This window comes from Schistocerca serialis, chromosome 4, assembly GCF_023864345.2.
Source record: "Schistocerca serialis cubense isolate TAMUIC-IGC-003099 chromosome 4, iqSchSeri2.2, whole genome shotgun sequence".
Classification (NCBI taxonomy): Eukaryota; Metazoa; Arthropoda; class Insecta; order Orthoptera; family Acrididae; genus Schistocerca; species Schistocerca serialis.
Window position 1 is genome coordinate 660,647,619 of NC_064641.1, and position 27,676 is coordinate 660,675,294.

At 43.1% G+C, this 27,676-nt stretch overlaps 1 protein-coding gene across 1 annotated transcript in view; it reads left to right on the forward strand.

Moving 5' to 3' along the window:
* The window catches only part of LOC126474147 (sialin-like), an 86,922-nt gene that overhangs the window by 56,112 nt on the left and 3,134 nt on the right, over positions 1–27,676 (forward strand). Inside the window, exons 8-9 of the mRNA XM_050101601.1 lie at positions 467–708; positions 20,856–20,976. Of these exons, the coding sequence (XP_049957558.1) occupies positions 467–708; positions 20,856–20,976 (363 nt within the window). The remainder of the gene's footprint in view (positions 1–466; positions 709–20,855; positions 20,977–27,676) is intronic.

Sequence of the window (27,676 nt, forward strand, 5' to 3'; positions counted from 1 at the left end):
GCTGTTTTGAAGATGACACACTGTCATGTCAGTGGTCTAATGAAGATGATACGTAGACACTGACACTAGTCTGGGGAAGGGAAAGAAAAAAATAAAACTTTGTCTTTTGCAGAAGATGTCATTTTCAAAATCACAAAGTGAAGATTTTATTGTGATAGTCCTCACAGTGTGAGTTCAGAATGGGGACGTACCTCTTTACCTTTTTGGTTTGAGCAATTTTCAGAAATTGGAAACTAGACTTGAAGCTATATGGCCAAGCTAATTTCAATAATATAAAGATGGAAAATTTTATAGGTATTAACTGATGAATAAAGTGATTACAAAGTGACCATTTACAGTGTACATTTTAGTAAGCACTCCTACAACCAGTTTATTTTTATTTATTACAACTCTATCTGCACTGTGCATGTTTTTTCCTGCGGTCATTAGAAGAGCAGAGCCGACTACAGCGCCCTCTCGTGTGCAGGTATCCTGGGTCCCGCCACGGCGATTCTGGTGGTGGGGCTGGTGGGCTGCGACTCGGCCGCCATCGTGGCGATGCTGGCGTTCGGCGGCTTCTGCATGGCCGCCCACTGCTCCGGCTTCTACATGAACATGCAGGCCATAGCGCCCAACTTCGCCGGCACCATCGTCGGCTTCGTCAACACCTTCGGCAACATGTCGGGCATCGTCGTCCCGTACGTCGTTGGAGCCGCCACCAAGGCAAACGTACGTTACTTCACCGTCACTTGTGGCAAGTAGAAGTGGCATTAATCGTGACAAGCAGAGTGGCTCAGCTGTACCATGTGCAGAGAGTATTGCCATGGCGGTTTACATTTGTGACCTTGGGCGATAACCTTAGCCTGGTTTCTTGCTCACTTTGTTAAAGCTAGTGATCTAGGTCTCTAACTTTTTGATGATATCACAGGGAATTTCCGGACTTCTTATCTTGTTCCGAATACTTCCAATTAATTCCGAGTCTTTCTGCTGATTCAGCAAGTGGTAGGCAGGGAATTCTAGAGAATTTCTTGTCTCATTGCGAATACTGCTGAGTTGTTCTGAGTGTTCCTGCCGAAAATGTGAACAACCTGAAATATTGGTAGGGTATTTAAATATACATTAAACATGTTGATGAGTGGTAAACTTTATTTATCAAAAAATGCGTCATTCCCTTAAAGAAGTTACTCAGTTGCGAAAATTATGAAAATGTTCTCAATTCTGGTTTCGTTATTGACTTAAGAAAATCGTTTATGGCCTGGCTCACCAGTCACATCGGTAAATTTCATTGAAAGCTATAAAATGTAGTCAGAAATTATCTGAAAAGCTTGTAAGGGTGTTGCAGGGAAGGTTGTGCTGAGAAATAGTTCTTAAGAAAAAAATTCGGTACTTTGCGCCGTTTCTGAGATTATTAGCATTGAATGTAGCCAACGAGGCCCTTGCGTGAGCAAATTCAAGCACCTTGCCAAGGACAGTATCGCCAGACGTGTTCTTCGTTGTTTTTCTAAAAACCGAACAAGAGAGCGATACAAAAGTTGGACAAGGGTTGGTAGCAGGGATCGAAACCGAGCCAAGCGCTGAACAGCCTCGTGCGCTGTCCTCCAAGCTATGAGAACAACGGACACTCATTGTATCTGTCGGGCAGCCTGAATTTTTTTTTTTAACAATTACTTCTCAACTCAAACTACACTACATAACCCTTCGAAGCTTGCCAGACTGTTTCTGAACACCTTGTATAGCATTCGCTATGAAATATTCTGAGTGTATTATATACCATAAATAGTTAAAAATCAACATATGTTCATCCATTGTAATTAACGAATTAGAAAAATATAATTCTCAGCCATGATATTTACTTTAAGTACTATTCCGCAAAACTTCAAAAACCCGAAATTACATCAACTGCTGTTTTTATGCTCCTGTTGCTTGTCTTTGTCAACAGATGGCTGCATCAGTAAATTATTCAAAGTTAGATAGGAGCACCATGGTGTAAGGCACAACAGAGGCTCAAATTAATTATTTATTGTACACGATGTTTGTCAAATATCACAATGTTCCTGGCAAGTTAGCAAAAATGCATCAGAAACGCAAAATAGTACCACGTCTACATCAAATTGGGGTCAAAAATATCACTGCAAACTCTTAAGTAAGTCTAAACATACGTGGCGTGCTAAACAGGCAGGTAAAAGCTTTATGGAGTATGAGAACGAGAATAAAACATCCTCTCCATAAATAGGTGAAACGAACACTTGCTATGCAGCATAATTAATGAATTAGTTGAATGTAGTTGTTGAAGGAGAGTTTTACTTTACATACTATTCCATAAAACTTAAAAAACGAAAAATAAAATCAACTGCTGGTTTAAGCTCCTATCGCTTGTCTCACCAATAGGTGGTAACCTTCATAGTTTGATCTGATTACCACGCTTGGTTTATGACATAACAGAGCCTTAAATTAAGTCAAATGTAACTGCATGGTTCCAGAGACCTTTCAAGTCTCAAACATCCATGATGCATATACGAGACTGATGGGACGAATGAAAATTTATAACAAGCCAGGGATTCACACCTCAGCCCACTCGGCTTGTCTCTAAACTCGAACAGCACTGCAGGGTCTCTCCAACTGTTTTAGAATAGCACCTCATCATCGAACGAATAAGAACTGCTTAAAAAAGAAAAATTGCCAAGGAGATGTAATTTTTTAGAAGTTACTTTATGTAGACGGCCAGTTTCGGCATTTCATTAACGTCATCTTCAGGTGCCTATGCACCCCATGTATAGACAATCAGATATAACGATGCATTTATGACTGGAACCATCAATATCTGCATTCCATAAAGTTGTTATCAAGTGTCCGATGCACGAACTCCACGATCAGATTCATGGAATCCAGATACTGATGGTTCCAGTTATGCATACATCGATGTACACTGCTGGCCACCGTAAATGCAACACCCTGAAGGAAGCATCCGAATCAAGTGAAATTTACACCATGGGTTTGCAGCGATGAGATATGCAACTGATTAGAATTTCAGCGCAGACGCACATCATGCGCGCCTGTGGCGCCACCTCATAGCGCCATTTAAGGCGTGTACGTTCGGCACGTGTGTTTACCTTGTGGTTGTTTCACAAGACGATCAGTTATGCCTCGTAGACAACAGCGAACATCTTTTGATCAAGTATCCGAGTTCGACAGAGGAAGGATAGTGACTTACCGAGATTGTGGATTATCATACAGAGAAATCGCTAGTCGTGTTGGACGAAACCAAACAACTGTAATGCGGATATGTGACCGTTGGATGCAGGAGGGTACGACGGACCGACGTGGTCGATCGCATTCACCTCGGTGCACCACTGCACGTGCTGATAGGCAAATTGTGCGCATGGCAGTGACGGATCGCTCAGTGACATCCCGAACCATAGCACAGCACATTGCGTCTGTAATGCATCATCCAGTGTCTGCGCGTACCATTCGACGCCGTTTACAGCAGAGTGGTCTGTCCGCAAGACGTCCACTGCTTCGTCTATCATTGACGCAGAACCACAGATGTCTCCGTCGACAATGGTGTGATGACAGACAGATGTGGACGGCAGAATGGAATGACGTAGTCTTTACTGACGAGGCACGCTTCTGTCTGCAGCACCACGATGGTCGGATTCGAGTGTGGAGACACCGTGGAGAGAGGATGCTGGACAGCTGCATTATGCACCGCCACACTGGTCTTGCACCGGGTATTATGGTATGGGGCGGTATTGGATATTACTCTCGCACGCCTCTAGTGCGCATTGCCGGTACTTTAAATAGCCGGCGCTACATATCCGAGGTGCTGGAGCCAGTTGTCCTTCCTTACCTTCAGGGCTCGGCCACAGCCATATTTCAACAGGATAATGCGCGACCACACGTGGCACGCATTGTCCAAAGATTCTTCGTCAATAACCAGATTGAATTGCTTCCCTGGCCGGCTCGCTCTCCGGATCTTTCGCCGATAGAAAACATGTGGTCCATGGTTGCTCAACGAGTGACCCAGATTACATCCCCAGCTGCCACACCAGATGATCTTTGGCAACGTGTGGAAGCTGCTTGGGCTGCTGTACCCCAGGAACACATGAACATATCCAACGTCTCTTAGACTCAATGCCGAGACGTGTGGCAGCGGTGATCTCCAACAATGGCGGCTACTCTGGCTACTGATTCTGGCAGGAACCACATGTCACAGACGTCTGTAAACGTAATCATTTGATACTCGGTCAACATGTTATCTACAAAATAAATTTTGTTGTGCTACCTCTTGTCTTTCTTGGTGTTGCATTTACGGTGGCCAGCAGTGTATATGATTGTGTGTACATGTAGTGCACAGGGCCTAAAGATGACAGTAATGAGATGCTGAAAATGTTGGTCTAAATAAAATGACTTCTGAAAACATACGGCTGTTTGGTGATTTTTCTTTGGTAAATGTTTGATTGGCTGTTGTAGTGTATCCACGGTGGATCAACAGAGACTGAATAGCAGATGAGTTGTGGCGTGAATGAAAAATTGGATTCAAAAGGGAAGTGTGCCATAATGCCCTGTGCTGTTGTACAAAGCCGCTATGTCATGGTGGTGTAGCAGCTAGCGCATCTTCCAGGTTATTAGAAGGCCTGGGTTTCAATCCTGGCCTAGGTACAAATTTTCTTTTGTCGTTTCAGTCTGCATATATATACCATAGATGTCTGAGAATTGAAACTGTTTCTGGAACAACATAGTTTCATTTGATTAAACCAACTATGCGTGGGTTTCAGGCAGTATCCGCCAATTCATTCGATGCTGAGATGCTATTCCAGCACATTTGGATATCCTCTGCAATGCTGTTAGAGTGTAGGGGGAACACCAAGTGAGCTGAGGCATAAATGGGACGTTGGATTGATGGGGTGTCGTGTCAGGGTACTCCTGTGCAGTTGTGGACAGTCACTGACCCAAGGTGGCGCAATGCCTTGTGAGCAAGAGACCGGGTTTTTAATCCGGTCCTTGGTACAAATTTTCATTCGTTCCTTCAGTTTGCATATATACAACTCAAACTAAACCTATGATGCTTGTCAAGTGTCACAATGTTCTTTCCAAGCAAATACGTCAGCAACACAGAAAGTATAATGTTTATGTCAAATATCGCAATTTCATTTTCTATATACACACATATCCGTCAAATCTGTGCCTAAAACACGATGATGAACTCTAAACTAAGTAAGCCTATGCTGTTCCCAAGCCTAAATAGTTGCGATCGACATGATAAACTGTTAACGTTACAATTTAGCTCTGAAAGAGCCATGTCGCAGAACCAACGATACCAGATTTATAACTACGAAAATACAGGTTGGCTAAAATACTACGCTAAGCAGCCAGGCACACAACTGTGTCATTATCTTTGGTTGTGATATGTGTCTAAACGAAAGAGAAGCAGCGATGGTGCACTCCACTAAAATTAGGTTTCCTAGAGCTGTAAAAGATCATTCTAGGGAAGACATGGTCATAAATAACTAGATAATATGTGAGGAATTAAAAGTAGACACCGTAGAAAACGAAGCAAGGGAAAAAAAGAAATTCTGGCTATTTTGACACTAAGTTCCATAAACAAAAGTGAGCCTTTTTGTAATGGGAGTGATATCTTCGGAGGATTAAAGTCGTTCGCTAATGAACAAACTATATCATTCTTTTTTACCCTTGATGGACAGCTCAAAACAAAACTAAAATTATAGCTATAGCTTAATTACGCTGACCATATCCAGCGTTTGGTTGTGTGAACGGCCTTGTCACCTGCAGACAAATCTCCTACAGACCAAAAGGTGTTTGGAGTTCTTCATTTCATCAAAACACATACTTCGATTTCTTCAGCATAGTCTCATTTCTTCATGTTAGTCTTGTGCCGCGTCACTCCCGTTCTGTCTGTTGAGTGCCTCCTATGTCCCTAACTGGAGGTGGTAACAAGCTTTACGAGTATCAATGGCATCCCTGAATCCGCCAGATGTTCTGTCACTTCACAGGTCGATGTGGTGGGAATCAGGTAAAGGAGCAGGTGGAATTGTTGCTGACTTCTACAGGAAACTCTTCAGGAAACTCTGAAGGACGGAGATAGTCCAAATAGCAACTGTTGTGGATCTGTTTTTTGTTTTTATTTTTCCAGTTCTGCTGTTACAGTTCTTATATCTGAAGGTTCTATGCCAATGAACGTGAAGATTTTGTTATGTGGATTTCGTTTTAATACCTTCTCTCTCCGTCCGAGCAGGCCTCGGAAGGCCCAACAGTACAGACCGGCCGCCGTGTCATCCTCAGCCCAGAGACATCACTGGATACGGATATGGAGGGGTATGTGGTCAGCATACAGCTCTCCCAGCCGAGTTGTCAGTTTACGAGACCGGAGCCGCTACTTCTCAATAAGTAGCTCCTCAGTTTGGCTCACAAGGGCTGAGTGCACGCCTCTTGCCAACAGAGGTCGGCAGACCGGATGGTCACCCATCCAAGTGTTAGCCCGACAGCGCTTAACGTCGGTGATCTGATGGGAACCGGTGTTACCACTGCGGCAAGATGATGTTCCTGGTACTGACCTTCTAGTCAGTGTCCTAGCACTGGTGTCTGTATGTTGGAATTTCGACCACCCAAATAGTTTTTGTTCTGGCAATGGTGAAAGTGTTGCCCACTCCAGGTTACACGTAACTTCATTTCTGCCTCCCTGTTTCTCAGATGAAATGCACAGATAGGAGTTTTCCCAGAATTTAGTGTAAGGTGGTAGTTTTCATACTACCAAGGGAACATTTCCAAGTGTCAATAAACGATCTTGAAGAGACTTGGCAGGTGCGTAGAGCGCGCAAAATAGCACAATGCATATTTTTTACTTGTGACCAGTTTCACTATTAAGCGGTAAAAAAATACCCAGAAAGGTAATTGGCATTTTAGATTTAGAGGGAATATCTTCGAAAAGATGATACATAAAAATAGTTACTATATAAATATTGATATGTAAGTAACGTTTTTGAAAACTATATGACCAACTTTTGTAATAATTTGAAATTTTGCAAAATACCCCACCGCCATTAATTAGTTTTTAAAAATGAAGACTTTTATTACAACATAAATTATAGAAGCTTTCAAGCTATACATATCTCTGTGTAATAAAGCTAGCTTCCGGAAAGTGTTTTTCGAAAATAAGCTGTACACAATGTGCTCTCGGAGAATTTTCAACATAACTAATCAAAATATCTAAACATTCATTACTATTTTAATTATTTACTAATATTTGTGTAATGTTTTAAGTTGTTATTTTACGTTTTATATTCATGCTTTTTTGTTTTTGAGTTTTTTAGTTTACCGTTTCACATACGTGTATTTCGTTAATAGTAAGTAATAAGAAACTCTTTATTATGATAGACGATAATTACAATAAACTTAATCTGTAAAGAAATGCTTTAAAGAAATGCTTTTTATACCATTCACATAAATAAATTAAATTTTTCGCGTGGTACGTATACACGACGAACAAGACAATATAAAACAAAGTACAGAAAGATTTCAAATTGTCAAGGATGATACTGGAAAAGAAAACATCTTTCAAATATCTTATGACCTATCCAGGCTTTTGTTTGCCAATTTTCTATGCTGTCACAAGGACATTTAGGGCTTAAAAGGAGATTCTCGAATTCTCCGTCCAAACTCACCGTTAGTTTCTTTTAAAACTATGAAAAGGCCGGTGATCAGTGTGAAACAACCGATTCGAGCGTCGTACCGGAGGACAAGGGACATCTGCCGATCCAAAGGGCTCGATCCACAGATGCAGCTGTGGAACGTATACAGCTTTCGACGTTGGAAGAACTTTGTGAAAAGTTCATCAACATCATTTATTGACACTTGGGAATGTTCCTTGTGAGTGGATAATTCTGCAGTGGCATGGACAAACTTGTTTTCTTCCTCTTCGAAAGTCATTGCAGTGTCATCCTTAGGGATGAATTCTCTGTTGTCGACAGAAATAGGCTGATTATTAGTAGAGATGTTGTGTAGAAGGGCAGCCAACATGTTTTTAAGGTAGCACATGTCCTTGTATTCTCCATCTGCACCTTTCGTCTTTCAAGGTGACATAAAATCTTCCGTTGTCTAAAAGACTGACGACCTGCGTCAGCCAGTAGTCCCTTGTAGCCAGACATACCTTACCTATGAATATTTTGTGACTTACCGTTTCGTACGCTTACGTAAGTTTCGATAAAGCACTGATCTAACAAGCCATATGAACATAATTATACTGTGTTAAATTATATACGTTACGTTCATATGTTTTCCAAGAGTTGATACCAATAACACAGCGAATGATTGTTAATAGTTTTACAGCGATGTGCTATACATCTGATGAAGAACGATGTCTTAAAAACGGGGAAGGAGGCTGTGGAGAAACTGATCTGGTCGAGGTAACAGCTGCTGAGTGCCACGCATCTGCATGGCAACGACCGTACTGGTTTGGACAGGTAGCTGTCACAGGCAACCACATAAGATGACGAAATGCGTTGCTAATGTTACACCATCTAGGTTGACTTGTTACATAATATTAGCATGTTTTAAGCCATGTCACCTGTAAACGAGATAACGAGAGCACAGCCCAACAAAGCAAAGTGTCTGTGTTTGTGCCTGACGTAGAGAGTAGCATTGTACCGTGATGCGTTTCGGAGAGAAGCAGATGGAGCTGCTTCTATGTTAAGGGTAAACGCGGAATAAAACTCTAAGTATACGCTCTTATTATTCTCTTCGAGAAGAAAACAACAGAGTAAAAAGCTGAGCTATCCAAGTCACAGTGCTTGACAAGTAATTGCAAAATTAATCTCTAACGTTCAGGGTATACAATTCGCTTTCGAAGCTAACGCAGCAAACTAGTTCGTGAGCGGAAAAATGTTCTTCTTCCTTCCTTGGATCTTGAAAATGGCTTTTATCGAGTAAGACGCATGGGTACCCTTTCTAAACTACGTATCTGTGGATTTGACCAATGACCAATGTCCGCTTATAGCTTCCTTTAGGACAAAATGCTCCACATTTGTTACCGTCAAACTTAACGAAACCCATATCGTGCATCTACTAGTAGAAGTGGTCCAAGAGTCGGTTGTGTCATCACAACTGGTTTTGTCCACTCACTACCACCATCCGTCTGCTCCAGTATGCCCTTCACACAATCCATTGTCGATGAAAACAACCATAGAAGTAGGCCACATGGTGAATGGTGCGCTGTATCAGTGAAGCTAAAAGTATGTGTGCTGTCCATATAAATGCGAGACATAGAACTATAAGTTACTGAAGGGAAGGACGTACACAGAACTATTAAACGCAAAAATGCCACTCGCGTAACATTAGAGCTAAACGAATTGTTATTCTACACAATGCAGCAACAGCGCTCCAAATGAAGTCGATAACGTAAGGTACACAAAAGGTTGACGGTTGCACCATTAGTTTCACTACGTGCATTCGCATGTCTCTCTCTTTTACTGATGCATTTAAAAAGCAGCCGTATAAGACCTGACACAGTTTACGTGAATTATTACTCTCCCAGACCGTGTGCTTGGTGTCGTCACAATTGTTCCTCTTTATGCTACACGGAGATAACTGGAGCACTTAGCAACACATGTTTAGGGAACGTCCTTCAGAAGGTCCGAACAAACAACGTTCGGCGCTACCATAATCTCGACGCTAGGCTAGGTAATTCCGCTTATTCCTCCACGTACATGGATTCGACTGCTTGCGTTTCTGATGTAACGTGTGAGAAACATCTGATGAAAGTAACAGTGTTTCAACACACATTCTAACGCGTTACGCCATTTACGTATGGGATAATGTTAAACCACGGACAGCTTTATTTGTAACTAGTACGGTGAGTTGCCAAACTACAGCCCACTGAGCTTTCTCACATTATTGTACTGCGAATTTAGTAACATTTATAAAATACAAATGGCTATAAATTACCGGTACTGAGTGGAAAACCTATCTCCAGATGACAATTTTTACATCGTATTACAATTACCGGTACTTTCCAATATATGAAATAAGGGGCTATCGAATAAATTCATACCTGGACGAGTACTTCCGAAATTTTATAAGAGTATATTTAATGGCCGCAGGTCGCCACAGCGTCAGTTTCGACTGAGACGACGCTCAGATCAGGTTCAGGTCATATCTTCAAGCAACGTAACGTAGAGATGGTATGAAAGCCACTTTAATGATAATGTATAAAAACTTCTGTATCGTTGCAATATACGAGTGGTATGGTCGGAAATACAGAGTGAGAGAGCCAGGACAGGTGATATTTACTTCAAATAAACCCGCAATGAGAAAAATATAGGTTGTTAAAAAAGTGTTCCACGTTTTGAAATGGCCTGTAAACATGGGTTCTAGAACGCGTATTTTAAGAGCTGAGAGCACTTATTCATTTTCGCTTTAGTGAAACACATCTCTGTTACAGCAAGACTAATAGGACCTTCCATACTTCCAGACACGTTGTTTGGAGCACGATATATTCGGATCCTGTCAGAGGACTTGCCTATCCTGCTACAGGAGGTAACTTACCAACAACGGCTTGAGATTTGGTTCGTGCGCGATGGAGCACAGTCCTTCTCTACGAAGCGTCCGGGAACAGCTCGCACATTTTAATATGCAATGGTTGTGTTAGGGAGATCCACTAAGTTGTCCGGTTCCTTCTCTCTAGTCTTAATCGCTTGGACATTTTGTTTGTGCCGATACTTCAGTATTTGTGCTGTTCTAGCCAGTGTTGACTACTTACGTTTTTCAAGTCATCAGTTTTCTTAATTTGTTATTTAAAAGCACGAATGTCATGTGATGGCGTAAAAACTATTTTTTCACTGTGAAGATGGTCTATGAATAAAACTGTTTTGGGAATAAATAATTTACAAGGTACGACTGTGTTCATCACGTATTATTCCAAATATACTGATGCTATTAATAGTTCCCAAAAAAAAATTGTTTCCATTGATTCAGTTTATTCGCTGTCGATTATCCGCGATCATCTGATGAAGTTCTCATGAATGAGAAACAACAATGGACCTAATATTGAGTCTTGTGGAACCCAATAACAGATTGCTCCCCAGTGGTAAAAATCTGCTTTGCTTACATTGGCTGAATTATTAAGAACAACTTTCTGCACTCTTCTGGCTAGATACTACATAATCCATTAGTTAGCTACACCATCAATTCAATGAAACCGTAGTTTATTTAGGAGGATATTGAGATTCATACAGTTAACCATTTGATTACGTCGCCGACCCCAAGTGTAGTTTGTGTTTTTCATTTAACGGCGGGTTTACATTACTTTGAATATTATTCGCCAATAAGGCATCCAGCAAGGGTTCCGGGTGATAAATTTGAAAATAGGTAAAGGGAAGGAAAATGATGACCGTGTCTTGTCTTTTCCAAAAATCAATCCCACAGTCCCCATAGGCATTTAGAGAATGACAGAAAATTTAAATCTGGATGGCGGACGGGGAACTGAACTTCTCTTTTGCAGAATGTGAGTCCACAAATTCGAATGGTGAGATAAATTTGAGTGAATAGCATTCAGATTTGACAAAAACTTACGTTGTGGGCACAGCACAAAATGACATAAGCATAGAAGTGTCACTGAAGAGTGTAGGTGATGCAGATGATCATAAAATGTTTTAACCAGTTGCTTATTATAACAGAAAACCACATAACCTGGAGATGCGGGTGTACTTGATCTGTGCAACAATATTACGCAGCGTAATGTCCCATAAAAATCTGAAGAAAACATTTTTACTAACAATTTACAAAAATATATGTACTGAAAATTGTCCGGCAATTTCTGAAATAAGCACTCTCGAACGACCAGATCACAACGTTTATCTTTAAAGCTTACACGTCAGCATCTATTTACGAATTTTCACAATGGAAAAAAATATCCTTAACAAAGGCAACATCACATGACATTCATGATGTTAAACTTTAGATGAAGAAAACCGATGACTTGAAAAACACGAAAACATAAGTACTCAGAATTATAGCATAGGCTGAAACAACACGGGAGATGAGACAACGACATAAAACTGAATACCAAGCAAACACAGACAAATACAGTACGACTACACAATATGGAGTTTATAAATCATTAATTTTCTTTAGTTTGTCAATTTTAACAGTGCTTTGACCGAAGACGTAATGACGTTCCAAGTCTATTTAATGACAATTAATTAACATAGTTCAAGAAAACGGCAAGTAGGAGAAGCTTAGAGCTTTTGTCAAAATCTTGCAATCAACGCTCTAACAAATACACACACACACACACACACACACACACACACACACACACACACACGGGGGCGCGCGCAGGCGCGCACGCGCACACACACACACACACACATAAAACGATGGACCATGGAGGAATTATCCGAATGGGACGGAAATCGGTAGATCTGATGTACATGCGCAAACAATCAAAGGCTTACAAATTCAGGAGCCGGCCCTTGTGGCCGAGTGGTTCTAGGCACTTCAGTCTGGAACCGCGCGACTTTTACGGTCGCAGGTTCGAATCCTGCCTCGGGCATGGATGTGTGTGATGTCCTTAGGTTAGTTACGTTTAAGTAGTTCTAAGTTCTAGGCGACTGATGTCCTCAGATGTTAAGTTCCATAGTGCTCAGAGCCATTTGAACTATTTTTGAACAATTTCAGGAAAACTGGATGATTTAATCAAGAGGAAGAGCTTCACAAATTGAGCAAGTCATTAATGCGTTGGTCCAACTCTGGCCCTTGTACATCTATCTACTACATCTACATCTACGTTATTACTCTGCTATTCACAAGAAAGTGCCTGGCAGAGGGTTCAATATACCACCTTCAAGCTGTCTCTCTACCATTCCACTCTCGAACGGCACGCCGGAAAAAACGAGCACTTAAATTTTTCTGTGCGAGCCCAGATTTCTCTTATTTTATCGTGATGATCATTTCTCCCTATGTAGGTGGGTGCCAACAGAATGTCTTCGCAATCGGAGGAGAAAACTGGTGACTGAAATTTCATGAGAAGATCGCGTCCCAACGAAAAACGCCTTTGTTTTAACGATTGCCCCTCCAATTCACGCATCATCTGTGACACTATCTCCCCTATTTCGCGATAATACAAAACGAGCTGCCCTTCTTTGTACTTTTTCGATGTCATCCGTCAGTCCCACCTAATGCGGATCCCACACCGCACAGCAATACTCCAGAACAGGGCGGACAAGCGTGGTGTAAGTAGTGTCTTTAGTAGACCTGTTGCACCTTATAAGTGTTCTGCCAATAAATCGCAGTCTTCGGTTTGCTCTATCCCCAATATTATCTATGTTATCGTTATAATTTAGGTTATTTGTAATTGTAATCCCTACGTATTTTTCTGAATTTACATTCTTCAGATTTGTGTGACTTATCGCGTAATCGAAATTTAGCTGCTTTCTTTCAGTACCTTACAGATATCTTATCTAAATCATTTTGCAAGTCGTTTAGATCATCTGATGACTTCACAAGACGGCAAATGACAGAATCATCTGCAAACAATCTAAGACGGCTACTCAGATTGTCTCCTATGTCGTTAATATAGATCAGGAACAACAGAGGGCCTATAACACTTCCTTAGGGAACGCCGGATATTACTTCTGTTTTACTCGATGACTTTCCGTCTATTACTACGAACTGCGACCTTTCTGAGAGGAAATTACGAATCCAGCCGCACAACTCAGGCGATACTCCGTAGGCACGCAGTTTGGTTAGAAGACGCTTGTGAGGAACGGTGTCGAAAGCCTTCTGGAAATCTAAAAATATGGAATCAATTTGACATCCCCTGTCGATAGCACTTATTACTTCATGAGTGTAAAGAGCTAGTTGTGTTTCACAAGAACGAAATTTTCTGAATCAGTGCTGACTACATGTCAATAAATGTTTTCTTCGGGGTACTTCATAATGTTCGAATACAGTGTACGTTCCAAAACCCTACTGCAAATCGACGTTAGTGATATGGGCCTGTAATTCAGCGGATTACTCCTACTTCCCTTCTTATGTATTGGTGTGACTTGAGCAATTTTCCAGTCTTTAGGTACGGATCTTTCTGTGAGCGAGTGGTTGTATATAATTTCTAAATATGGAGCTATTTTATCAGCATACTCTGAGAGGAACCTGACTGGTATACAATCTGGACCGGAGGCCTTGCCTTCATTAAGTGATTTAAGCTGCTTGTTACACCGAGGATATCTACTTCTATGTCTCTCATCTTGGCAGTTGTTATTGATTGGAATTCAGGAATATTTACTTCTTCTTCTTTGGTGAAGGAGTTTCGGAAAACCGTGTTTAATAACTCTGCTTTAGTGGCACTGTCACCAATGACTTCACCTTGTTATCGCGCAGTGAAGGTATTGATTGCGTCTTGCCACTGGTGTGCTTTATGTATGACCAGAATCTCTTTGGGATTTCTGCCAGGTTTCGAGACAGAATTTCGTTGTGGAAACTATTAAAGCATCTCGCATTGAAGTACGCGCTATATTTCGAACTTCTGTAAAACTTTGCCAATCTTGGTGATTTTGCGTTCGTTTAAATTTGGGATGCTTTTTTCGTTGCTTATGTAACACTGGTCTGACCCGTTTTGTGTACCATGGGGGATCAGTACTATCAGTTATTAATTTATGTGGTATATATCTCTCAATTACTGTCAATACTTTCTCTTTGAAGTCATTCCACAACTTTTCTACGCTTACATGATCAGACCGGAAAGAGCGAAGACTGTGTCTTAAAGAGGCATTAAGAGCATTTTTATCAGCTTTTTTAAGTAGACATACTTTGCGTTTCTTTTTTATGGTTGTATGTGTTACGGTATTCAGCATAGCAGCAACTGCCTTGTGGTCGCTAATCCCTGTATTCGTCACAGTACTCACTATTTGTCCAGGATTATTTGTTGCTAAAAGGTCAGGAATGCTTTCGCAACCATTTACGCTTCGAGTGGGCTCATGAGCTAATTGTTCAAAATAATTTTCTGAGAAAGCATTCAGTACAATTTCGGATGACGTTTTATGCCTGCTGCCGGCTTTAAACGTATAATTTTTCCAGCATATCGAGGGTAGATTGAAATCACCACCGACGATAATTGTATGAGCGGGGTACTTATTTGAAATGAGACTCAAGTTTTCTTTGAACTGTTCAGCAACTATATCTTCTGAGTCAGGCGGGGGGGGGGGGGGGGGGTCGGTAAAACGATCCAATTAATAATTTAGTCCGATTGTCAGGTATGACCTCTACCCATACTACTCACACGAACTGTCTACTTCAATTCCGCTACAAGGCAAACTACCTCTGACAGCAATAAATACTCCACCACCAACTGTATTTAATCTATCCTTTGTGAACACTGTTAGATCGTTTAAAAAAATTTCGGCTGAACTTATTTCCGGTTTTAGCCACTCTCTGTACCTGCAACTATTTGAGCTTCAGTGCTTTCTGTTAGGGCTTGGAGCTCTATTTCTTTCCCAGCACAGCTACGACAATTTACAATACCAATCGTTTCTACAACTACCTTACTGTGTTTTACCTGCTCACTTTTAGGCAGACGCCCCTTCTGTGGTTCCCTGAGACCCTCTAACCTAAAAAACCGCCCAGTCCCTTCCACCCAGCCCCCGCTACCCGTGTAGCTGCTCCCTGTGTGCAGTGGACTCCTGACCTATTAAGCGGAACCCGGAGACCCACCACCTGCGTCAAGGAATCTGCAGCCTGCACGGTCACAGAACCGCCTGAGCCTCTGATTCAGGCCCTCCACTCGGCTCTGCAACAAAGGACCACAGTCAGTTCTATCGACGATGCTGCAGATTGTGAGCTCCACCTTAATCTCGGAAGCAAGACCGTCAGTCTTGACCATTTCTGATAGCCGCCCGAAACCAATCTGCTCCGATTCAAAGCGACACACGTCATTGGTACCGACATGAGCCACCACCTGCAACTGGCTGCACCCTGTGCTCTTCATGGCATCCGGAAGCACCGTTTCCACATCCGGAAAGACTCCTCCCGGAATGCACACGAAGTGCACACTGGCTTCCCTCCTTGGCAGCCATGTTCCAAAGGCGCCCCATTGCGCGCCTAACGTTGGAGCACCCAACTACCAGCAAACCCACCCTCTGTGAATGCCCAGACCTTGAGGGCCGAGAAGCTTCTTCTGGAGCAGGGTGGACGACTGCATCCGGCTCAGAGACATCGTCAGCCACAGATAACGCCCGAAACCTGTTCGTCAAACGAACCGGAGAGGCCCTACAATCGGCCCCTCGGAGAGTTTTTCGCTGCCTGCAAGACGCTGGAATTATCTCCCACTCGACCACGGGTGAGGGGTCAACGTCAGTGCAGGCAGCACCCAGGGCTGCCACAGCAGTGGACCGATTGGAGGACACGTGGGACGTGCTCGACGTCCCTCGCATCCCCGCGTTCGATGCCCCACAGTGACAGCTCAAAAATGGTTCTGAGCACTATGGGACTTAACATCTATGGTAATCAGTCCCCTAGAACTTAGAACTACTTAACCTAACTAACCTAAGGACATCACACAACACCCAGTCATCACGAGGCAGAGAAAATCCCTGACCCCGCCGGGAATCGAACCCAGGAACCTGGGCGCGGGAAGCGAGAACGCTACCCCACAACCACGAGCTGCGGACCGTGACAGCCTCAAGCTGTGTGACAGAAGCAGTTATTCGGACTGGCTTGGGTGATACTGTTGCTGGTTGTCCTCCTGAGGGATACTAATTCCGTCCAGTTCTTGAGGTAAATCGTCGAAATCCCGAGATGGTTGGAGAGACCTGCCCATAATGCTCCAAACGTTCTCGACTGGGGAGAGATCCGGCGACCTTGCTGCCGAAGGTAGGGTTTGGCGAGCACGAATACAAGTAGTAGAAACTCTCGCCGTGTGTGGGAGGATTTTATCTTGCTAAAATGGGATTCCAGGATGGCTTGCCATGAAAAGCAACAATATCATCGACGTACCGCATTGCTGTAAGGGCACCATGGATAACAACCAAAGGGGTCCTGCTATGAAAAGAAGTGGCACACCAGATCATCTCTCCTGGTTGTCGGGCAGTACGGTGGTCGACAGTCAATTTGGTATCCCATGCTGTCCGGGCCTGTCGAGACACGCCTTTGGATTCCATTCGAGGCGACACTCATCACTGAAGGCTGTTCTACTCCAGTCAGTGAGATTCCAGACCGGACACGTGTCTGGAGGCGTCCTAGACAGCTGTGGGATACCAAAAGCTCGCCAAACAGGAGTGACGCAACCAGGAGCACAACGTCATGTCAACAATATTCTATGCCCCTTTTTGTTGCCCTTCTTGACAAGCCATCCACGGCTTACATTTCAGTAAGATAATGCCCTCTCGCACACGATGATGGCTTCCACTGTTTGTCTTCGTGCTTGCCAAACCTTACCTTGACCAACAACGTCGCCAAATCTCTCCCAATTGAGAATGTTTGGAGCATTGTGGGTATGACCCTCCAAACATCTAGGGATTATGACGATCTGACGCACCAGTTGAATAGAATTTGACACAGTACCCATCAGGAGGACATCTAACAAGGCTATCAATTAATGCAAAACTGAACAACTGCTTCCATACGAGCCAGAGGAGTACCAACGCTTTATTAGCTTGATCAGTTTGTAAAGCTCTTCCTTTTGAGAAAATAGCCGAATTTTTTTGCCTGTACATGTACATCACATCTGAAACGTCCCTTTAGAAAAATTGTACATGACTGTGCTTAAACTGACACACAATATTTTTAGCGCAACGCAATCTGACTTTCAATAATCCCTACAAAAGAATGGCCCTGACTAACATTAACCTATACCTTTCACAAATCACTTACCTCACAAAAATCTTCGTTACTCGAACTACTACAATACAGCGAGCGCCACTACTGCCAGCTAAATAAAAGATTCAAACTACGGAAGGCACTAACTACTGGTAGGCATAGTTAGCAAATGAAAGATTTTAATAGAGAACAAACAATGTATTTACCTTAATAGTGTTGAAAAATCATAATACACATAGCAGTTCATGACATCCAGTCCTACAAATTTCAAAACTCCGCCATTTCTCTCCCCACATCCACCACTGCTGGCGGCTCACCTCCAACTGCGCAACGCTACGCGCTGTTCACATCCGGCTGCCCAACACTACAATGGCCACCAACAATGCAAACCAGCAAAAGACTGCACACAGCACAGCCAGTGATTTTCATACAGAGCGCTACGTGGCATTACCAATAAGAAAACCTAAACAGCCTACTTACACATCTACTGATTTCCATCCCATTCGAATAATTCCTCCGTGTCCATCGTTTTCTTCTTTTTTCTCCTTTTTTTCCTTGCCGTGTAATCTAACAGTGATATTCGAAACATTATCATTATGTAGATATAAGAGCAGATCTATCACAAGCAAATACATCATTGACTGATTGACTGAAAATTCCACATATATCTACAGTCTATTTAAGCCACCTTTCGTAAGCAGACCACATAGAAGAAAATGCTGATAATTAAATAGTGGCGCAAAGTGAATGAAGACGGCAATGTTTCTGTGAGACCTTTTATTTCACTGACGCTTTTGTTCTTAGGCGCAGCGGCTTGTTGTAATTGTTATAAATCTCATCAGGAATATCACCCGGATCGTTGCAAGCCACTGAGTGTGAAGTAAGCAACATATGGAAATTTGCAAAATGTCTGCTCGTATGCACTTACGAACACTACGTGCTCCATCGTGTCTTCGTAGCCAACAGGGAAAAGGTGCCACAGTAGGCCATGTAGAAGGTTTTTGACGCTTTCAAAGCGCTGAAAGGAACTCTGCTTCTGTAATTGCATCATAATGCGAAATTACAAACAACATGTTTATATTGTAATGCGTATGAGGAATATTTGTGTAGACGATATTTAAGATACCGTACATTTGTACATACAGTTTACACGGACAGTAAAAATGAGACTCAACATGAATGTCTTCAAGAAAGGGAAGAAGTACAGGGTATATCACACGAGTCGTCGGACGTCACAACAGGACACAAGTGCGATGTCTACTGTGTACTGGCTCAACTCCTTCCATGAATTAAAGCCTAAGAATGCAATTTAGAAAGTCGTAAAATACCGAGAATTTAAATTGGTTGCAATAATGACCCTGACGAGATTACAATTTATTTTTTATAGAGGATATGCGTTCCCTCGATTTCAAAACTCAGTTATTTAGTCCTTCTCCAAGAAATCACAGCCCAAGAAATTCATTTTTGAAAAAATAAATTAATCCATTTATTATAATTTTCTTAGTTATCACTACGATATTTATTGTGTTATATGATTTTTGTCCGACAAAACACGTCTTTACCTCTTAGCATCTTGGTAGAAGAAGAAGATGCTATATTCATTTTCACCTCTGATCTCACCTAGAGTGAAGGTGCCAAGCACAGAAGTTGGTTCAAATGGCTCTGAGCACTATACGACTTAACTTCTGAGGTCATCAGTCGCCTAGAACTTAGAACTAATTAAACGTAACTAACTAAGGACATCACACACATTCATGCCCGAGGCAGGATTCGAACCTGCGACCGCAGCGGTAGCTCGGTTCCAGACTGTAGCGCCCAGAACCGCACGGCCACTCCGGCCGGCAGCACAGAAGTGATTTAGATCGCCGTTTGTATCTTTGGACCAGGAAGCGTACAGATCATACCAGAGATGTATTTCTCTCCTAATTACGCGTCGAGTACTACCATTATTCTCATAGTAACGCTTCAGATTCGTTGCTAGCCGTTTTCTGTACCTCGTTTTTCTCCAGACAGAGCATTTTAAAATTTATAGTTTGCCACAACATATTTCCTGCGCTATATGGAGCGAAATGCCACAGTCAGACAACCCATTTCGCACAGACGGAAGATACTGTCACGTTATAACTCTTATATTGCGTCATTTAAAGTTGAAGACTGACGTTGGCACATTTTTTCACCTTTGCGCTTCTGTCATCACTATTTCTCTTTATCGTCCGGGTGAGACACCCAATATTAAAGCCGCCATTGAAAAGGTGTTTCCTTTGGAAATGCGTACCTCAGCCGCGTGGGATTAGCCAAGCAGTCTAAGGCGCTGTAATCATGGACTGTACGGCTGGTCCCGGCGGAGGTTCGAATCCTCCCTCGGGCATGGGTGTGTGTGTTTGACCTAAGGATAATTTATGTTAAGTAGTGTGTAAGCTTAGGGACTGATGACCTTAGCAGTTAAGTCCCATAAGAATTCACACACATTTGAACATTTTTTTTTGTACGTCATCTCTCTGCAGTCGCAATCACGCATTAACTTTTCTGCACATTCTTTGAATCTGAATTTATTAGCTCTTTTCTTTCCGGCTTTTGCGATTATCATACATGTTATTGCACGCTTAACACGTCGTCCACTGTGAAGATGGCACCTCTCCAAAATTTTTCAACTAAGATATCAGTAATTATAGAATGCCATGAACTTCTTGGTTAGCTTACCTTGCTCACACTCCAGGGTTTTGCTGACAAATGTTCCAATACCCAGCAATAAACACGTAACGATGCTTGCCGACAGCTGCAGCATTGACATTACAAATGAAGTCTATTCAGCCTGTCACTGCGGAACTACTGCTACCCTCCTTCTTAACTACTTTGTGGACAAGCTTTAGCAATTCAGTGAAGCCCAATCATATTCTGTAAAGAACTGAGTAACATTAAAATTACAAAGCTCTTGAAAATAAGCAAATTTTTATACCTACTAACGTTACAACGATGACAACACATGATTTTTAATCCTCGTCTTGGTGACGCTACTGGCGATCAATGCCTACAACCTTTTCGTATGTCAACAGCCGACGCGGGCGACATGGAACATGGTGTTCTACGTGGCGGCAGCGGTGGCTGCAGCGGGCTATATCTTCTACGCCGTCTTCACGACCGCCGAGGAGCAGTCTTGGAACGTCCCAACCACAGGTGAGGGCCTCAGGTTGTTTTCTGCCGCCTGCGACAGAGCGCGTCTCTGCTTGCCTGCTCACTCCTCTCTCTGCTTCAGATTTGAAAGCAGTTCAGACCTGGTCCACTCTTTGGCAGCGGGTCTCGTGAGTTCTTTTCGTGTATGAGGAGCATTCCTACAGTGACATATTGAAACTTTCAACTGGTCGCAAGTATGCTCAGTTGGGATCTTTTCAGCAGTTGCCCCAGAGATCTCCATACAGGACGTTCCTGCGTCCTGAAAGAATATGTTCACGAGCTGCACATAGTGTGCTCGTGCATTGTCGTACTGAAAGATGGACCGCACGCCGAATTGTTGAATGTAGGAATGAGAAATAGTATAGAGGATCCTGACACGACATGCACCCAACTCACCCTCTATAGTGATGAGAGGCGACTGACACATGTACACGATACGGTCCCAAACCTAAGTACTGAGCACGCGGGAACGTACGCCTAAGACTTAACCGCCGCCACGCTTTTATACGACCATCATCAGGAGTCAGACAAATGTTACACTCAGAATGAGATTTTCACTCTGCAGCGGAGTGTGCGCCGATATGAAACTTCCTGGCAGATTAAAACTGTGTGCCGGACCGAGACTCGAACTCGGGACCTTTGCCTTTTCGAGGGCAAGTGCTCCACCAACTGAGCTACCCAAGCGCGACTCACGCCCCGTCCTCACAGCTTTACTTCTGCCAGTACCTCGCCTCCTACCTTCCAAACTTTACAGAAGCTCTCCTGCGAAACCTGCAGAACTAGCACTCCTGAAAGAAAGGATATTGCGGAGACATGGCCTAGCCACAGCCTGGGGGATATTTCCAGAGTAAGATTTTCACTCTGCAGCGGAGTGTGGACTGATGGAGAGCCTCTGCAGGAGAGCTTGTGTGAAGTTTCGACTTCAGGAAGGCATTTGATACGGTTCCGCACTTACGTTTAGTGAAAAAAATACGAGCTTACGGAATATCGGACCAGGTTTGTGATTGGATTCAGGATTTCCTAGAAGAAAGAACACAACATGTCATTCTTAACGGTTCAAAATCTGCAGATGTAGAGGTAATTTCGGGAGTACCGCAGGGAAGCGTGATAGGACCTTTATTGTTTACAATATACATAAATGACTTAGTTGACAACATCGGTAGCTCCGTGAGGCTATTTGCAGATGACACGGTTGTCTACAAGAAAGTAGCAACATCAGAAGACTCGTACGTACTCCAGGAGGACCTGCAGAGGATTAATGCATGGTGCGACAGCTGGCAGCTTTCCCTAAACGTAGATAAATGTAATATAATGCGCATACATAGGGGCAGAAATCCATTCCAGTACGACTATGCCATAGGTGGTAAATCATTGGAAGCGGTAACGACCGTAAAATACTTAGGAGTTACTATCCGGAGCGATCTGAAGTGGAATGATCACATAAAACAAATAGTGGGAAAAGCAGGCGCCAGGTTGAGATTCATAGGAAGAATTCTAAGAAAATGTGACTCATCGACGAAAGAAGTAGCTTACAAAACGGTTGTTCATCCGATTCTTGAGTATTGCTCATCAGTATGGGACCCTTACCAGGTTGGATTAATAGAAGAGATAGACATGATCCAGCGAAAAGCAGCGCGATTCGTCATGGGGACATTTAGTCAGCGCGAGAGCGTTACGGAGATGCTGAACAAGCTCCAGTGGCGGACACTTCAAGAAAGGCGTTACGCAATACGGAGAGGTTTATTATCGAAATTACGAGAGAGCACATTCCGGGAAGAGATGGGCAACATATTACTACCGCCCACATATATCTCGCGTAATGATCACAACGAAAAGATCCGAGAAATTAGAGCAAATACGGAGACTTACAAGCAGTCGTTCTTCCCACGCACAATTCGTGAATGGAACAGGGAAGGGGGGATCAGATAGTGGTACAATAAGTACCCTCCGCCACACACCGTAAGGTGGCTCGCGGAGTATAGATGTAGATGTAGTAGATGTAGATGTAGGAGACGAGGTACTGGCAGAAGTAAAGCTGTAAGGACCGGGCGTGAGTCGTGCTTGGGTAGCTCAGCTGGTAGCCGGCACGGTAGCTCAGCGTGTTGGGCCAGAAGGTTACGTGCTCTCTGTAATAAAAAAAACTGAGTCAATCGATCAACAACGAACATAAGTGGATGTCTTACGACGTCCGCCCCGACCAGATGCAACGAACAAAAGCGAACAAAATGAGATTTAAAAAAAAAAAAAAGGTTGGTAGAGCACTTGCCCGCAAAAGGCAAAGGTCCCGAGTTCGAGTCTCGATCCGGCACACTGTTTTAATCTGCCAGGAAGTTTCAAATCTTACACACGTCAGTGAAGAGAACCCAGTTACATTGATAGAGGTCCTATTCCACGTGTTTGCATCTCCGCACTCCCCAGGGCTGTTCGGTGAGGGAGAGAGAGTTCTTCACCTTTTTATTGATATTTATTTGTTGGAACACTTACGTATTGTATAGTTCTACACGGGCCTCCTAGCTACCTCCAAGAAGGCAACCTTTGTTCTATTGCGTTCTCCTATGGATACCTAAAAGCCATAATTTGTAAGCAAAGATAATGTATTGGTATTCTTGGCCATGGGCTCCTTCTGTGAACAAAATCTTCAGTATTTTATTACTCACGACTGCAGTTGAATGTCAGACTAACCTCGTTGTGGTGTATGCCATTCTCGTGTTGATAGCTCTTCTTACCGTAAAATGATAATGTAGGTCCAGTCTAAGCTTGAAGTAGCCCTTTGAGGCATGTTAACAAAGTGAACAGTGTACACAAACCACACTGTCCCGTGCTCTTCTGAGCTAGCCTGAGACTCTAGTGTAGCGTCCCGGGTTGACTGCTACATGGGCACCCGGGGATAGCAACATGGCCACTTGGCCGTCAGGGCGTCGAGTACGGACGACCTCAGCGAATGTGTAATCCCTGGACCGTGGCTACAGTGAAGCCAGAGAGTGCTCCCAGAAGACAAACAGCTTCTGTTGGCAGCTCATTCTGTGCGGCCAAGTCGGCCAGTTACCGTAGTCGGGAGCCGCTGAGGTGCCAGAAAGCGACGACTGAAGTGCGGGAGCAGCCGACTGGGGCAGGCTCTCTGAGCACGCGGCGTCAAACAGCCGAGGCGAAATGGCCAGCAGCCAGTGCTATCGTCACCACGGGAGGCACAGGCTGGCTACTGACTGTATCAAGCACCCGGTCTGCACTGAGCAGGCAGCCGGCTGGTTCATCGTGGCTGATATTGTTATCGAAGTCAGGACCGAAATTGGAGCAGAGAGCGGTTCCAGCAGTACAAAGGAATCTGACCTGCCAGCCCAACTTCTCGCTTTGCTACGGTACGTGGCATTTTATTCGGTATGCTTTCATTGCACAGATACGAATAGGTCTCTGAAGCTGAAAAGTCATTTTTTTACCCGAGTATCACAAGACAAGGCCCAGTATAATAATTATATTCATTATGTAGTAAGCATCCAAAGCTGAAGGCTGAGCAGTGCCCTAGCATCTAGCCTCCGGGACAACTGACACTAGTTGTATCTGGCGGGCAGACTGAGTTTGCGTGCACAACAGACTGATTGCCTAACTTCAATGCTAATTAATTCGGAAACGGGGCAACGTATCGATTTTTTTTCTTAAGAATTATTTCTCAGCACAACGTACTCTGCAACACCAGGCCGCCCCTATCATCATATTGATGGAGTAGCCACGGGCTCACCTCTTGTCCCTGAAATTGCTAATCTCTATATGGAGCAGTTTGAGGATATGTCACGAAAAACTGCTGGGCTCAAACCTTTCCCCTGCATGGATGACACCTTCACTGTGTGGGAACGTGGCAGAGAAGCCCTTAATATGATCACGGACCATATGAACAGTTCACGATGGAGCTAGAATAGACAGAATGTCTCTGTTTTCGACATTATAATAAGTAGAAAATGCAATGGTACCCTTAGACATGTAGTCTACAGAGGGAATACCCCTACAGATCTGTGACAATATGCCATGAGCTGACATCGTCCGGTGCAGCGATACACTGTTATAACAACTCCACAGGACATACGACAGAGACAGACTGCCTGGTGAATTGCAACACTTTAAAGAAGTGGTTCAAAAACTGGGTACAGTGAAGTGCAGATTAGACGTATAGTGAAGGAAACGAGCGATACAACTGCGTTATGTAGGCGGCCGCACTCCAAATACATGCGCCGCAGCGTTTCCTACAGCCGCCAACGTGGTACGAGGACGCTGCCACAAACGATTATGCCGCTGCCAATGAGATGCACACCCATAGCATGCCACACTCCACACACATGATTTCAAAAATCTTTTCCTGATTTCAAGGCTGATGCTCTTAGATGTTGAGATGTTTTTCTTCTTGTTAAAAGCAGCCTTTGCTTGAGCAATTCTACTTCTCACTTCTGCCTTGCTCCTTCCATCCCTGGTAATATTACTGCCCAGATAAGTAAGTTTATCAAATTGTTGAAGCAGTTCATTGCTTACATGAACTTGGACTTTTACTTGATCTTTTTTGTCGCATGCCATTACTTTTGTTTTTGCTTTATTAATTCTCATATTATATTCTTCCCCCATAACTTTATCCATTCTATTCAGTAGAACTACAAGATCTTCTTCACTTTCAGCCAGGACAGCTATATCATCGGCATATCTTATCATATCTATTTGTTGGCCATGAATTACTACACCTGTCTGTGAATTTTCCCTTACTTTTTTCAGCGCCTCTTCAATGTATAGTTAAGGATAACAGGGGATAATGCGCAACCTTGTCGGACACCTTTCCGTATCTGCACCTCTTCTTGTTTTGTCCATCCACGGATAACTGCTGTCTCGTTTTTGTACAGGTTCCATATCATTTTTTTATCTTTATAGTCTATTCCTACTTTTTTGAGTACCTCAAACATCTTATCCCATTTAACATTATTAAAGGCTTTCTCTGCATCTACGAAAGCTATGTATGTGGTCAGGTTCTTATCTAGTCGTTTCTCTATTATTAGTTTTAAAGCAAATATTGCTTCTCTGGTTCCTCTATCTTTCCGGAATCCGAACTGGTCTTTGGAGAGTGTAGCTTCGACTTTTTGTTCTATGCGTTTTAGGATAATTGAGGTTACTATTTTAGAGGCGTGAGTAACTAGGAGTGTGGCATGCTATGGGTATGAAACATGGACTCTCGGGACAGAGGAAGACCAGAAGCTAAATTCTTTTGAAATGTGGTGCTATAGACGCATTCTCAAAATAAAATGTATCGACAAGGTCACAAACGAAGTGGTTCTGGAAAGAGCAGGTGAGAAGAGAAGCTTCTGGAGTTTCACTGTTAAAAGAAGAGTGCAATTTACAGGCCATCTATTAAGATATAAAGGACTCCTAAACACAATCAGAGAGGGATATGTCGAGGGAAAAAGACCAAGAGGAAGACCACGGCTGAGGTACATGGATCAAATCGTGAAAGATGTGGGATGTAACACCTTTAAAGAAATGAAGAGAAAAGCTGAAAGACGCACAGAATGGAGACAAGCTGCCATTGTAGCTGTTGCAAACCAATCTTTGGATTGACCACTACAGAAGAAGAAGAAGAAGAAGAAGAAGAAGAAGAAGAAGAAGAATGAAATGCAAGCGTCCCCTCTCCAGAGCTCCAGCGGCGGGTTTACTTAAGTTCGAACATCATGCACTGCCTCATTTTGTGTGTTGGCCAGCTGAATATCGTTTACCGACTTTCAAAGTGCCCAGGGTTCAACATCCTCTGAATAGACACTGTACTGAAGTGTGACAAATTTATATATCTTTTGTATCTCTATATATCGCTACATTCAGACCTGTTAGCAACTGACGTTGAAAACTATTGCAACAAAATTATATTTCATTTTCACTGTTTGATGTTAGATGAATAATAAATTAATATCTGGATTCTCTGTTCATGAACCGCATCTGCTCCACGCTCCTGTATCCACTAAAGAACCACACACCTTGCAAAGGAAGACCTAACAGCCACCTTCAAAGAAAAAGTCGAGGATGAGAATGAGAAACAAGCCCTTGTCCCCTACACTAATCGTACGTTATCCAAAATGTGAAAATCCTCGAAAAAGGGGAACATCAAAGCCCATATTTCGATTATCACAAAAACCTAAAAATGTGCTTGGCCCAGTTAAGGACAAACTGCAGCTGCAAATACCTGGTATGCACAACATCCGTTGTGAGTGTGGTCTCTAGTATGTTGGGCAAACACAGCGGTTTATTTTGCAACGCTGCATAGTAGACATTAGGGGCCTACGTTTAGGACATAAATAAAAGTTAGCAGTCGCAGATACAGCCTCAACGAAGGATATATGTTCGCATCTGAGAAAACAAGATTGTAATGCTTACTTGTTGGCTTATGGAAAAGCGTTATCAAATAATCAACTGAGACAAGACTCCATAACAATCTCGTCAACAGGTACGAGGGCTACTAAATAAGTTCGACACGGAACTACGGACTAGTAGCTACAAGCCGATACCGCACCCGCCAGTTGACGCTTCGCGAGTCTGTGTAACACTGAGTGAGCTGAAGATCGAACGGCAGTCGACCCTACACCACCTCATTGTCTCCCCTCCCCCCTACCTTCTCCTTTCACACGACGCCGACCACCACAATAGTGCCTAGGAATAGGAAGAGGCGGCCGCCGCTGGGATATATATA